This window comes from Nicotiana attenuata, unplaced genomic scaffold, assembly GCF_001879085.1.
Source record: "Nicotiana attenuata strain UT unplaced genomic scaffold, NIATTr2, whole genome shotgun sequence".
In the NCBI taxonomy this organism is placed as follows: Eukaryota; Viridiplantae; Streptophyta; class Magnoliopsida; order Solanales; family Solanaceae; genus Nicotiana; species Nicotiana attenuata.
This window is the reverse complement of record NW_017670863.1, coordinates 63,822-79,741: the sequence shown is the minus strand read 5'-3', so window position 1 is coordinate 79,741 and position 15,920 is coordinate 63,822. Positions and strand designations below refer to the sequence as shown.

The 15,920-nt window shown below is 41.2% G+C and overlaps 1 protein-coding gene across 1 annotated transcript; it reads right to left on the bottom strand.

Annotated features, from left to right (window-relative positions):
* Positions 1-8,518: 8,518 nt before the first annotated feature.
* LOC109243993 lies at positions 8,519-9,322 on the bottom strand. The gene has a single exon (XM_019411015.1). The coding sequence runs from the start codon at positions 9,320-9,322 to the stop codon at positions 8,519-8,521; it is 804 nt and encodes a 267-aa protein (XP_019266560.1).
* Positions 9,323-15,920: the final 6,598 nt, after the last annotated feature.

Below are 15,920 nucleotides of genomic sequence, written 5' to 3'. Positions count from 1 at the left end.
CCATTGTCACATACAATCTCGGCAGGTATCCCGAATCGGCATATGACGTGGTCCCATATGAAGTCAATAACTTCTTTTTCTCGGACCTTCTCGAAGGCCTGTGCTTCCACCCACTTAGAAAAATAATCAGTCATAAATAAAATAAACTTAGCTTTACCTGGGGCTGTTGGTAGAGGTCCGACTATATCCATTCCCCATTTCATGAAAGGCCATGGGGATAAGACCAAATGGAGTTGTTCTCCGGGCTGATGGATCATCGCTGCAAATCGTTAACACTTATCACATGTTTTGACAAATTCTTTGGAATCTTTTTCCATGTTATCCCAGTGGTAACCTGCTCTGATGATTTTGCGAACCAAAGACTCGGCGCCAGAGTGATTCCCACAAGTGCCTTCGTAGATCTCTCAAAGAACATAATCGGTGTCCCCCGACCCCAAACATACCGCTAATGGTCCATTGAACGTTCTTCTGTATAATGTTCCATCCTCGTCTAGGGCGAACCTAGCAGCCTTGGTTCGTAGAGCCCTCGATTCTCTGTGATCTGAGGGGAGCTCTCCATTTTTCAAATAGTCGATGTACTTATTCCTCCAGTCCCACGTCAAACTTGGTGAATTTATCTCGGCATGACCCTCCTCAATCACTGATCTCGATAACTGAATGACAGTCCCCGGGACGTAGTCGTCTTCTTCGACCGAAGATCCCAGATTAGCAAGTGCATCGGCCTCGCTATTTTGTTCTCGAGGCACATGATCTAGAGTCCATTCCTTGAAGCAGTGCAAAGTTACCTGTAGCTTATCCAAGTACCGTTGCATTCTATCCTCTCGAACCTCGAAACTTTTATTTACTTGGTTTACCACCATAGAGAATGGCACTTGGCCTCGATGACCTCTGCTCCCAAGCTTTTAGCTAGCTCGAGACCTGCAATCATGGCCTCATACTCTGCCTCATTGTTAGTCAATCTAGAAGTTTTAATAGATTGTCTAATGGTATCACCCGTGGGTGGCTTCAAGACAATGCCAAGCCCGGACCTCTTCACATTCGAGGCACCGTCTGTGAAAAGGGTCCATAACCCCGATGATGTACCCGAACATAGCAGGAGTTCTTTTTCCACTTCGGGTATGAGGGCCGGCGTGAAATCGGCCACGAAGTGACCTAAGATTTGAGACTTGATGGTCGTTCGGGGTTGATATTCGATATCGTACCCGCTAAGTTCGACGGCCCATTTAGCCAATCGGCCCAATAGCTCGGGCTTATGCAAAACATTTCGAAGAGGGTAAGTGGTTAATACACATATAGGATGACATTGAAAGTATGGTTTTAGCTTTCGAGATGCGCTTATTAATGCAAGTGCTAATTTTTATAAGTGAGGGTACCTTGTTTCGGCATCTCCTAGAGTTCGGCTTACGTAATAAACAGGAAATTGCGTACCTTCCTCTTCTTGAACTAGTACCCCACTTACCGCTATCTCTGACACAGCTAAATATAGGTAAAGCTTTTCGTCTACCTTCGGGGTATGAAGAAAAGGCGGGCTCGACAAGTATCACTTTAGTTCCTCCAGGGCTCGTTGGCATTCTTGGGTCCATGCAAAGTCCTTTTTCTTTTTGAGCAAGGAAAAGAAATGGTGACTTCGATCTGACGACCTTGAAATGAATCGACCCAAAGCAGCTATTCGCCCTGTTAGCCTTTGATGGCCTTCACACTAGCCATGATCGCGATATCCTCGATAGCCTTGATCTTATCGGGGCTGATTTCGATACCCCGACTGGACATCATGAAGCCGAGGAACTTACCCGAGCCAACTCCAAAGGCACATTTCTCCGGGTTAAGCTTCATGTTGTATTTCCTCAAAATTGCAAATGTTGCCTGCAAATTAACTAAATGGTCCTCTGCGTGCACAGGGACTTAACCAATATAGCATCAATATAGACTTCCATTTTTTTACCTATTTGTTCTTCGAACATTATGTTAACTAGGCGTTGGTATGTAGCTCCTGTATTATTAAGCCCGAAGGGCATTACGTTGTAACAATAAGTTCCAAATTTAGTAATAAATGAAGTCTTTTCCCGGTCCTCCGGGTTCATCTGAATTTGATTGTTCCCGGAGTAGGCGTCGAGAAAAGTTAGGATCTCGTGGCCGGCCGTGGCATTAATCATACGATCGATGTATGGCAATGGGAAAGAATCTTTCGGACATGCCTTATTCAAGTCCTTATAGTCTACACACATTCTAAGTTTGTTTCCTTTTTTCGGAACTACAACTACGTTAGCTAACCACTCGGGGTATTTTACCTCCCAAATGGATCCTATTTTAAGAAGTTTGGTTACCTCGTCTTTTATGAAGGCATGTTTTACCTCGGACTGAGGCCTCCTTTTTTTGCTTCACCGGTTTAAACCTAGGATCGGTGCTCAGGCGATGTGTGGTGATTTTTGGTGGAATCTCTATCATATCTAAATGGGACCAAGCAAAGCAATCCATATTATCAATAAGAAATTGAATGAGTTTTTTCCTGAGTTCGGGGGTCAATCCCCTTCCCAGGTATACCTTTCTCTCGGGCAAGTATTCGATAAGTATGACCTGCTCCAGTTCCTCGACAATTGACTTGGTTGCATCGGGCTCTTCGGGAATGACGAAGGTTCGAGGAGTAAGGAGATCCTCTTCTTCATCTTCGATTACCTGTTGTTCCGACTCCATCGAGGCTAGGGGCTGTGATTGCTATTTAGCGGCCTGCTTACCTTTGGTGCTCGATTTCTCCGATGTTAAGGGCTCTGGTATCGGCACCACTTCCTCGATTGCAAACATCTCTTTTGCAGCATGCTGCTCTCCGTAGACTATTTTCACTCCTTCCTATGTTGGGAATTTCATCATCTGGTGAAGAGTTGAAGGCACTGCCCTTATGTTGTGTATCCATGGTCTCCCGAGGAGTGCGTTATACCTCATGTCACCTTCGATGACATGGAATCTAGTGTCTTGTATGGTCCCGGCTACGTTTACTGGCAACATAATCTCTCCCTTTGTTGTTTCGCTTGCCATGTTGAAGCCATTCAAGACCCGGGATGCAGGTACAATCTGATCTTGTAGGCCGAGTTGTTCCACGACCCTCGATCTGATTATGGTTGCTGAGCTACCTGGATCCACTAAAACACGTTTAACTTGACTTTTATTCAAAAGGATAGAGATTACCAGGGCGTCGTTGTGAGGCTGAGATATGCCTTCTGCTTCCTCGTCACAGAATGATAAGACGTTCTCGGGCACAAAGCTCCGAGTCCATTTTTCTCTTGTGATTGATACTTTGGTGCGCTTGAATACAGGTCGTTGAGGGACATCGACTCCGCCAATGATCATGTGGATTACATGTTGCGGTTCTTCTTGCTCATTTTTCCTTGCATCCCTCTCCCTGAAGTGGTTTTTGGCTCGATCATTGAGGAATTCTCGAAGGTGACCCTCGTTGAATAACCGGGCCACTTCTTCCCTAAGTTGCCTGCAATCTTCCGTTCTATGACCATGCGTGCCATGTACTTGCACATCAAATTCGGGTTCCTTTGAGAGGTATCGGTCTGTATAGGCCTGGGCCACTTGGTGTCTTTGATTCTTCCAATAGCCGACACAATCCCTGATGCATCTACACTGAAGTTATACTCCGATAACGAGGTGCCTTTGTGGGATCGGTATACTTATCGAATCCGCTTTTACTCATGAGTCCCTGAGAACTTTGACCTCGATCGTCTCTCCGATCGTTCCAAGGAGCGTTCCGACCTGAACCGTTGTTACTTCGATCGACATACGGTTGATACCGTTCCCCGTTCGATCTCGATTCCCTGTTCGTATCCCTCGGGGGCTTGATCGCGAACCTGTTAGGATAAATCGAACCCAAGGGGGCTCCCAACCGATCGTCCTCGACCCTGATTTTTTATTGGTAACGGTTGTGCACATATGACCACGTCACAGCTGGATACTCGATCAAGTTCTGCTTTAATTGTCGAGATGCAATCGAGCTCCGTTCGTTCAAACCCTGCATAAAGGCATGTACTGCCCAGTTGTCGGAGACCGGTGGTAATTCCATTCTTTCCATCTGAAACCTGGACACGAACTCCCTTAACATCTCGTTGTTCCTTTGTTTTATTTTGAAGACATCCGATTTTCTCGTGGCCACCTTTATGGCCCCGGCGTGTGCTTTCACGAAGGCATCTGCTAACATAGCAAATGAGTCAATAGAGTTAGGAGCTAAGTTGTGATACCAAATCATAGCTCCTTTCGATAACGTTTCTCCTAACTTTTTTAACAAGATCGATTCGATCTCATCGTCATTCAAATCATTTCCTTTGATCCCGCAAGTGTATGAAGTAATATGCTCGTTGGGGTCGGTTATTCCGTTATATTTGGGTATATCGGTCATGCGAAACTTTTTGGGAATGGGCATCGGAGCCGCACTTTGAGGGAATGGTTTTTGTATGAATTTTTTGGCATCTAATCCTTTCAAAACTGGAGGTGCCCCCGGTATCTGGTCTACACGGGAGTTATAAGTCTCCACCTTCTTATCATTGTCCTCAATTTTATTTTCTCCGGACTCGATCCTCTTAGTGAGCTCTTCGAACATCTTCATAATCGTGGGGTCAGTCCCCGAGCCGCTTTCATTTGACCTTTCTGGCGTTGGCTCAATACGTCAATTGTTTTCATGTTCAGCTACACTGGAGTCTTATTTTTACTTTGAAGTTGAGCGATGGCGATTTGCTGAGCCTGCAGCATCTCGAATATCACTTGTAGGCTGACTCCCCCATCTCCTATTCCTGGTGATCCTTGGTCCCCTGGTCGGGCTTCCCTGCGTACACTCCCTTCGGGGTCTGTGCCTAAGTCGGTGTTTAGAGCAATATGAGAACTAACATCAACTGGTTCCATGTTTGGCACTTCTCCAGGGTTTACCGGCGGTACACCGACCCCTACATTATTGTTTTCACCAAGACCTTCGTTGTCATGAGCAGGTGCATTTTGTGAGCTAGACATATTTCAGCTTGAGAATCAAAAATTCTTGACAAGAAAAAGTCTAAAAATAACGCGTGTAATAAGTATCAGTAAAGAAACAATCACTATTATCTTTAGCCCCACGATGGGCGCCAAACTGTTTACCTCGAAAATACGAGTAACAATTAAATTTGATTTGTGGTTTTAAAGATACGTGATTAGATTCAATATCAATTAATAATCAAAAAATATGAAGTAGAGTTGAAAGAAATAAGTGTATCGAACCAATATAACTCAGCAACAGTGACCTCGAGCTTAGTGACCTCGAGGTGGGTTTGGGACAATAAGAACAATTAGGCAAGAAAAGTAAAGTAAGAGCTGTAGAGCTAATAGACAATTCTGATGAACAGTAGGCAAAAAGTAGAGAGTATATTCTTTTTCTCAATGATTAGATGATGTTACAAATGATTGGGGTCCCCTTTTTATAATAGGGGAACCCTAAATAAGGTATATTTCTATTTACAGTAAGGAATATTCTTGGTACATCTGTCTAACCGCCTAGTACGGAATTGTACGATCCTACTCCGGGATTCGCGCCATGATTTTGGGAACGTGGGAGGAATCTAGCTCATTCTGTTGTAAATGCATAACGGTACCTATTTCGGGGTCGAGCATACTTAGCCTTGGAACTCTTCGTACTCCTATCTCTCGAGCATTGCGTTCTGTCTTCGAACTCAAATCTGGTCCACCAAACTCGAACTCGACCTCGTCCGGGCTTGGGCCCAGGATGGACCCTCGAGCCTATAAGTCGGAGGCATATGATTTTGACCGTATACAATTATATTAATATATTATGTATTGTATTATTATTAGTATCTATTAATTAACCTCTACAACTTATGCGCAGATTCACTCCAACAAATGGAATAGGCTTGAGTTGTTGCGTCTCAATGATCTAGTGTATATTAAATACAATAAAACATTGAGGCGTCGTTATGAAGCTAGCGATACCATTGATCCAATTTTGTTGGATAACGTTGACGAGGAAATTGAATGGTTAACTGGAGCCCCCAAAATCATGAAGATGAACAAATGTATGTAGGAGATGATCTCGATTGGGTATTGTTTCTATGGTCGCTGGAGTTGAGGAGAATATCTATGGTCTTAGAGGAAGTTCTTCAAATTCAAATAACAAGGGAAAGGGAGTAGCTACAAGTTCAAGCCGGTCCCTAATTTATGAAGACTCCGAGAGTGAAGAAGATGATAGCCAATATAATGCTAACATTCTTGAAGTTCAAGAATATGAAAATCTTGAAGAAGAAGAATAAATGTTGCTTGTTTTAGACTTTTAGTTTATGAATTTACTATAGCTATTTATCGAGTTTTTAATTTTTGAATTGATATATTTATTAATATATTATTGCTTTTGAGTTTTTAGTTATATATATAAAATTTTATTTTTTGTATAAATTGTCGCTTTACATCAAAAATGCGAGTGCTTCGCTGCTCTCCTCTCGCCTTAGTGAAGCGGGCCCTCGTCGCTATTTGTCGCCGCACGCTATCCAAACACTGGAAACGACAACACTCCAACTAGCTGGTTGGTATGCATGTGTATCTTACCGTAAAATATGCTCTATTCTTAATCATGTCCAATTATTCATAGTCAACATAAATTTAGGGATGGCAAACGGTGCGGGGCTCATTTTGGTCTTCCTACTATCTTGTTGTTATTTGTGCTGCTTTTACATGGCTTCTCAGTGTTGTCTCTTATTTTTCTTTTTATTAATGTGGTGCTTATATTTTGTTGAGCCGAGGGTCTTACTGGAAACAATCTCTCGATCTCCGCAAGGTAAGGGTAAGGTCAGTGTACACACTACCTTTCCCAGACCTCACTATGTGGGGTTATACTATGTATGTTGTTGTTGTTGTTTGTTAAACGGTGCTGGGCGGTGCGGTTGCGAGGAAACCCGCGTAAACCCACGAAGACTTCAATCCGCCCCGCCACGAAAAACATTATTTGTTGTTTTTTAAACCTCCCCGCCCCGCCCCGCCCCGCCCCGCCCCGCCCTGCCTCGCCTCGCTCAAACCCGCCCTCATATTTTTAAAAAAAAAAAATATTTGGGAATATTATCAAAAGATATCATATTTTAATGCATTATATTTTCTTTTTACAGTATACATACCTTGTTGTATGCATACAGTGAATGCATTATTTTTGTAACAATCTGTACTTGTTAGCTTTAAAGTAATACTTACTATAACATATACGCCAGTCTCACACCATCAATGCATAAACATTAGCTTCACTAGGTGACTAAATTGCACATATTTTTTAATTGAAGTTCAAATGTGCTAGTGAAAAATAACACAAAGACCAAAATCAAACTAAAGCAAATTTAAGGACCACCATTACTGTTTCCGAAATAGAATGAATTGAATAGAAATCAGTAACTCTCATATGCAGTCATCAATGATCCAAGGCAGCAAATCACAAATGGTTATCCGGTGACTTAATTGTTCATATTTACCTGAGAGTTTTATCACAACAAGCATTGAAAATCTAAAATAACGTCTATTAAAAACCATTAACCAATAATTAATCCAAAATAGCAGTAATGACAGATAGCATTACAAGAACTCAGGAAGCATGGGAAGGATAGAAAAACAAAAACTCAATGGAAGTCATAACTTGCAAGGCTAAGATTCAAAATTAAGTTCGAATCTTAGCCAAAAAGAAAGAAAAGAGAGAAAGAAAGAGTTATCTGATGTCCATAATCTTTAAACTTAAGTGAAAAGTGAGAGTATAGTTGGGAACGAGTCTTTTGGGCACGCTTTATTTAAATCCTTATAGTCTACGCACATGCAAAATTTATTGTTCTTCTTTGGAACTATTACTACGTTAGCTAGCCAGTCAGGATACTTTACCTCTTGGATTAAAACAATATCAAGTAAACGAGTTATCTCTTCTTTGATGAATTTGTTTCTGACCTCGGCAATAGGACGTTTTTTTGCCTTACAGAGGGATGTTAGGATCCAAGCTTAATTTGTGCTCCAAGCTTATAGTCTACGCACATGCAAAATATATTGTTCTTCTTTGGAACTACTACTACGTTAGCTAGCCAGTCAGGATACTTTACCTCTTGGATTGAACCAATATCAAGTAAACGAGTTATATCTTCTTTGATGAATTTGTTTCTGACTTCGGCAATATGACGTTTTTTCTGCCTTACAGAGGGATGTTAGGATCCAAGCTTAATTTGTGCACGGCCACTTCTTGCGGGATAGTCATATCCACATGCGACCATGCAAAATAGTCAACATTAAATTTAAGAAATTCAATAAATTCAGACCTGAGCTCGGAGTTTAGTCATGTTCCCAAGTGGAACTTGCTCTCCAAGAACTTTTCGAACAACGCAATTTTCTCAAGTTCTTCCGTTGTAGACTTTGTTGCATCCATTTCTTCAGGCACCTGAAAATATCTTGGTGCCTGATAGGATTCTGACGACTCCTCCCTTTGGTCGGCTTTGCTCGGCTTGGGAGCAGGCATCGGCTCCTGTAATTGCTATGTTACATGCTCCTTCCCTTTGCTACTGAAAACTGAGATTGCGTTCATCTCCCTTGCTGCCGGTTGGTCACCTATTATTTGTTTAATTCCCTCGGGAGTGGGGAATTTCAGTAATTGATGATATGTTGACGGCACTGCCTTCATCTCGTGCAACCACGGTCTCCCCAGAATAATATTATAGCCGATATCGCCATCTACTACCTCGAAGAGGGTCGTCTTCATCACTCCCTTGACATTCGTAGGCAGCAAGATCTCTCCTCGGGTTTTCATGCTTGCCAGATTGAACCCGGCGAGAAGGTTTGTGGCTGGAATAATACTTCCGGTCAGCTTGGCTTGCTCCAGCACTCTCCACTGGATAATATTGGCTGAACTTCCTAGGTCCACCAAAACGCGTTTAATTTTAAAATCTAAGATATTTAAAGAGATTACCAAAGCATTGTTGTGCGGTAGCAGTAGTCCATTTGCATCTTTCTCCGACGAAATACGGAGTCTCTTACTGTGGTTTACCGACACCTTCGTCTTTTTTGCCGTAGAAAATATCACACCATTAATCTCGTTTCCCTCAAAAATCATGTTGATCGTCAAACGTAGAGGATCTTCTCCCGCTTTCGAAGGTTCCGCGTTATCACGATTGCGGCCGTAGTTATTTTTAGCCCGATTACTTAAGAATTCTCCAAGATGGCCGTTTTCAGCAATCGCTACCTCCTCGCGCAAATATCGGCAGTCCCCAGTCCGGTGACCATTGGTCCCATGGTATTCGCACCACAAATTAGGATCCCTCTGACTGGGATCGGATCTCATTGATTTCGGGAACCGTGAATGTTCCTCATAGACGACACCAACTCCACTACGTTAACGTTGAAGTTGTATTCAGAAAACCAGGATAGGAGGAATCTCGGGAACTCGATATCTCCTTGTCCTGCAATGATCTGTTATTCCGGCCGCGATCAGCTCTCTTCTCGGTAAAAAATCTATCCGCCGATCGGAAACCTCTATCGCGTCCTTCGGCCCACTCATAGGGCAAAAATTGACCTCTTGAAGACCGTCGATCTGCGTCGAAATCATTCTTTGATTTCTCCTTATTCTTCTCATGGTACCGACCCTTAGTTGATGCCGGAAAACCGAGATGATCATCCTCAATTCTTATCTTTGACTCATACCGGTTGTGAACATCTGCCCATGCTGTTACCTGAAACTCGAGCAGACTTTCTTCCAATTTTCGGTAAGCATCAAAACATCTCCGATTCAGTCTTTTAGTGAATGCTTCAACTTCTCATTCGTCCAGTACAACCGATAGCAGTATCCATTCTTTCTGGAACCTGGTCACGAACTCCCACAGTAATTTGGACTCTCCTTGTGCAATCCTAAATATGTCGGCCTTTCGGGCCTGTTCCTTTCTGGCCCCGGCATGGGCCTTGATAAAAGAATCCGCGAGCATCTCAAAGGAATCTATTGAGTTCTCGGGTAAGAGCGAATACCATGTCAGGGCCCTCTTCGTGAGGGTCTCCCTCAAATTCTTTTAGTAAGACTGACTCAATCTTGTGCGGAGCTAAATCATTTCCCTTCACCGTCATTGTATAAGTGGTGATGTGCTCCTGAGGATATGAAGTCCCATCATACTTCGGCATGGCTGGAATTTTGAACCGCTTCGGGATCAACTCTGGTGTCGTGTTTGGTTTAAACGGCAATTGGGTGTATTTCTTTGAGTCCGGTCCTTTGAACACTGGTGGTGTGCCCGGAATCTGATCCATTCGGGCGTTTGTTTCTCTCATAAACCGCATGAGTTCGGTTTTAAAGGGATCATTATCATTGTTGCTAATGTTCCCTCCGGCCCTGTCGAAGCCGGCTTCGCCCCTCGGGGTGTTGTTGTCGACCTTCTACGTTGTTTGGTTTGCGTGAGCACCAGGAGGAACTGGACCTCGTCCATTCGCGTTGTTGGAAGCACCCGACAACGCCTGCCTCAATTCCATTATGACTTGATCATGTCGTGAGAGGTGGCCCATAATGGTCTTTTGTTGCTCCCTTAGGATCCTTACTATTTCAGCGACGTGCTCGTCTTCAGCATCATCAGGAGTTGTCTCTCGAACATGTCGTGAATATTGCTCGCCATGAACCGGCATGACCTCATCCCTCTCGTTGCGGGTATCACTGATCGAATCTTCGTGCTGAGGCTGATTTCCTTGGGCCCCAATGTTGTGTGCGATGTTGACATCATTATCTGTCATTTTCTATGATTTTTGCTAAGAACAAAGAATCAAACAGGTTAGCAATAGATGCAAGGATCGGCTCAATTACACAACTGTCTAAGCCCGACAATGGGCGCCAAACTATTTACCCGTAAAATAGTACAATTAAATTTATACGTGGTTTATAGACAAGTGAATCGATTTGATCCAAAAAATAATAAATAAATTAAACAAGAATGTAAAACATAGCGTTGAAATCGAGATAACACAACAAAAATCCTAATTCTGAGAGTAGAGCTTCCGGAGGCAGCAGTAACAATATTAATAAGCAAGAAGATATAATATTATTGAGCTTTGAACAGTGTATGACATAAGTTTGTCAGAAAATCCGTCCCGTACAATGGTTGTTGAGCTCATTATTTATAGTTGCACCTAGCGAACAAGGTCCTAGGTCAAGCCCCTCTTAAATGGTAGTTATGAGAGACATTGAAGAATGTGTAACGGTAGACAGTGAATGTCATATTCTTTGTAATGGACTACGTACTTAATGCTATAGAATATTCTCCATTAAATGCTACCGGGTGGCATGCATTTATTTCGTCTTTATGAACATTATTCCCTTCGGGAACAAGCGGGATCGTTGCCTTCGGACCTGATTGCCTTCTGCCTTCGGCTTCAAATGTCTCTTTATTATGCGATCATTTAATATAAACATATTTTACCCTATACAATTTGTTTGGCCATGACTATTTGCAAATGTTTAGTTTCAAAATTTGAACTTCAAGTAAAATGTTGAAAAGGTGTATTTAATTTCTACTTAAATTCGAGTACTAGTTTCTACAACAAATTTGCAACTTATGTTTGTTGGGTTTTGGATGTGTTTAATTAATATATTAAATACTTAAAAGAGGGTGAATGGGAAATGGAGGGAAATAAAATTTTTGAGTGAAATTTTAAGTTTCCCCCTTGGCAAATGGGCATTGTCCCATATTGGAAGAGAAAGAGGTTTTTTATGGGTATATAAGCAATTGCTCTTCTTCTAGCTCTTAAAGAGTTGAGAAGAAGGCAAGCCTCGCGCCGTCGTCGTCGTCGCTCGCTCGGCTCGGCTTCGGCTTCGGCTACGGCTACGGCTTCGGCTTCGGCTTCGGATTCGGATTCGGATTTGGATTTGGTCAAATGATTGATTGATTAACTTTTTGGACCAAATTTATTTGTTAATAGTAAAATATTAACAGAAATGTTATTAAATATTTGTTTTAATAACAAAATGTTAATATTAAATATTAATATTAAATCCAATCCGTTTTTCTGTTTTGGTAACAGAAAAGTAACTACCCTCTTCAATTTTCCCTCTTTATTTTCCCTCTTTATTATTGAGTAAATGGCCATTTATGTAATGGCATTTATGCTGTGGGCGTTTTGCATAACAGCCATTCTGAAGAGTTGCACCTCTTCAGATTTCAGCCTAACTTTGGCTATAAATACAACACTATTCTGCTCAGAATTTTAACTACAATTTTCTGAGTTTCCTCTCCTTCTTCTGCATACTTTTAGCATCAAAACAAAGCAAAAAGTAAGTGTGATTTGCTACCGAACTTTGTGTTCGCTGAAACACTGGGGTTTGAAGTACCACTACACCAGTGTGTAATTCGTTCTATCCTAGGAGGAAATAATCCATAACCTTGGGTACTAGGAGGGGATTAAATTCCTTAAGGAAACACTTCAGTGGGCTCGAATTGGTTTATGTCATTTCTGTTTATATTCATTACTGTTTATATTCATTTATATTTCCAGAATTTATTTTACAAATACAGTGTAATAACAAGCTTAAGGAATTTAACAATTTATTTTCTGTATTTGTACTTACTGTTTCTGGAAGAGTAAAACCTTTGTGGTTTTGTACTCTATTAAAATCTACGTGATTTTAACGTTTGTGTCATTCTTTTACAGAAATGACTAATGAGAATGAGAACCAAGCGGTTCCAATGGTGACTGCCAATGCGTCAACAAGCCGAACGACACCGGCAGCATTGGCACCGGCGGAGAAACCCGGAAAATTTTCCGGGATTGATTTCAAGCGCTGGCAGCAAAAGATGTTCTTCTATCTGACTACTCTAAGTCTCCAGAAGTTCATCAAGGAAGATGTTCCTGTGCTGTCCGATGAAACTCCAGAAACTGAACGCTTTCTCGTAATTGAGGCATGGAAGCATTCAGATTTTTTGTGCAAGAATTATATTCTAAGCGGGCTGGAGGATGGTTTGTATAACGTCTACAGTGGCGTGGAAACGTCAAAGGAACTGTGGACTGCGCTTGAAAAGAAATACAAAACCGAAGATGCCGGGTTGAAAAAGTTTGTTGCTGCAAAGTTTTTGGACTACAAAATGGTAGATAGCAGGTCTGTTATTACCCAAGTCCAGGAATTGCAAGTGATTATTCACGATCTCCTTGCTGAAGGTATAACTCAATTTAATATTGATGTTGAAAGTAGTAATCTTAGTATTTTTACTAATAGAAATTTCATTGAAGGTCTTGTTATCAATGAAGCATTTCAAGTAGCAGCGATGATTGAGAAGTTGCCTCCTTTGTGGAAGGACTTCAAAAACTACTTGAAACACAAACGCAAGGAGATGTCCCTTGAAGATCTCATTGTTCGGTTGAGAATCGAAGAGGACAACAAAGCCGCGGAAAAGAGAGGCCGTGGAAATTCAACAATAATGGGAGCAAATATTGTTGAAGAGAACAAAAAGAGAAAGAAGGCTTCTGGACCGAAATACAACCCAAGCAAGAAGCGGTTCAGTGGAAACTGCTACAACTGTGGGAAAACTGGACACAAATCTACGGAGTGTCGTGCTCCGAAGAAAGACAAGAAAAGGGGTCAAGCAAACATGGTTGAAAAGCATGATGATGTTGATGATTTATGTGTCATGCTTTCCGAATGCAACTTGGTGGGCAATCCTAAAGAGTGGTGGATTGATTCTGGAGCCACTCGCCATGTTTGTGCTGTTAGAGAAGCTTTTGCTTCTTATGCTCCCGTTGGACCCGATGAGACGATTTCTATGGGAAATGCTTCAAAGGCGAAGATTGAAGGATATGGGAAAATATTTCTCAGAATGACTTCCGGCAAAGTGATGACTTTGAACAACGTCCTTCATGTTCCCGAGATTAGGAAGAATTTAGTCTCTACTGGACTTCTTGTTAAGAATGGGTTTAAATGTGTTTTTGTCGATAAGGTTGTAATAAGTAAGAATGAGATGTTTGTAGGAAAAGGTTACCTCACTGAGGGCCTTTTCAAGCTGAATGTAATGGTTGTTGAAAATAATAATAAAATTTCAGGTTCGTCTTACTTACTTGAGTCAAATGAATTATGGCATGTACGTTTGGGTCATGTCAATTATAAAACCTTACGGAAAATGATTAATTTGGAAGTATTGCCCAAGTTTGAATGTGACAAATCAAAATGTCAAGTATGTGTGGAATCTAAGTATGTTAAACATCCTTATAAGTCGGTTGAAAGGAATTCAAATCCTTTAGACTTAATTCACAGAGATATTTGTGACATGAAGTCAATACCATCTCGCGGTGGAAAAAAGTATTTCATAACTTTTATTGACGATAGTACTCGATATTGCTATGTTTACTTACTTAATAGTAAAGATGAAGCAATAGACGCATTCAAGCAATACAAAAATGAAGTTGAAACGCAACTTAATAAGAAAATCAAAATGATAAGAAGTGATAGGGGTGGTGAATATGAATCTCCTTTTGAACAAATATGTTTAGAATATGGAATTATTCATCAAACAACGGCCCCTTACACGCCCCAATCCAATGGGATTGCAGAAAGAAAGAATCGTTCATTAAAGGAGATGATGAACGCATTATTGATAAGTTCTGGTTTGCCACAGAACTTGTGGGGGGAAGCCATTCTTACGGCTAGCCGAATACTAAATCGAGTACCCCATAGCAAAACACAATCCATTCCATATGAAAAATGGAAAGGAAGGAAGCCCAACTTGAATTATTTTAAAGTGTGGGGGTGTTTGGCAAAAGTGCAAGTTCCTAAACCCAAAAGGGTAAAAATAGGACCGAAAACCGTTGATTGTGTTTTCATAGGATATGCAACTAGTAGTAAAGCATATCGATTTCTGGTTCATAAATCAGAAAATCCCGACATTCATAATAATACGGTTATAGAATCAGATAATGCTGAGTTCTTTGAAAATATATATCCGTATAAAAAGGAATGTGAGTCGATTGGTGAAGGATCTAAACGACCTCGGGAAGAAACAAAAGAAAGTACACTTAACCAAGAGGATCCAAGACGTAGTAAACGTCAAAGAACGTCTACTTCATTTGGACCAGATTTTGTGACTTTCTTATTGGAAAATGAGCCTCAAACATTTAAAGAAGCTATGTCTTCTTCGGAATCATTGTTATGGAAAGAGGCGGTCAATAGTGAAATAGAATCCATACTAAACAACCATACATGGGAATTGGTTGATCTTCCTCCTGGAAATAAACCGTTGGGTTCTAAATGGATCTTTAAGAGGAAAATAAAGATGATGGCACTATTGACAAGTATAAGGCAAGACTTGTGGTCAAAGGGTATAGACAACGAGAAGGTCTTGACTACTTTGATACATACTCTCCAGTTACAAGAATTACATCCATACGAACGTTAGTAGCGTTAGCTGCAGTTTATGGTCTTGAAATTCATCAAATGGATGTTAAGACGACCTTCTTAAATGGAGAGTTGGAGGAAGAAATTTACATGGAACAACCTGAAGGGTTTGTAGTTCCAGGGAAAGAAAAGAAGGTCTGTAGACTTGTTAAGTCCCTTTACGGATTAAAACAAGCACCCAAACAATGGCATGCTAAATTTGACCAAACAATGTTGTCAAATGGATTTAAGATAAATGAATGTGATAAATGTGTGTACATTAAAAATGTTCCAACTCACATAGTCATTGTTTGCTTATATGTGGATGATATGCTCATAATGAGTAATGACATTGCCAACATAAATGCTACTAACCGTATGCTAACTAGCAAGTTTGATATGAAAGACTTGGAAGTTGCTGATTTAATTCATGGAATTAAGATCCATAAGACTTCTCAAGGTCCGTCGTTGTCACAATCTCATTATATTAAGACATTACTTGAAAAATTCAAGCACTTGGGCTTTCAAGTTGCAAAGACTCCAATTGACGTGA

Excerpts from the sequence above, each read along its gene's own strand:
- LOC109243993 (XM_019411015.1), bottom strand. The coding sequence starts at position 9,322 with ATGAGATCCGATCCCAGTCAGAGGGATCCTAATTTGTGGTGCGAATAC.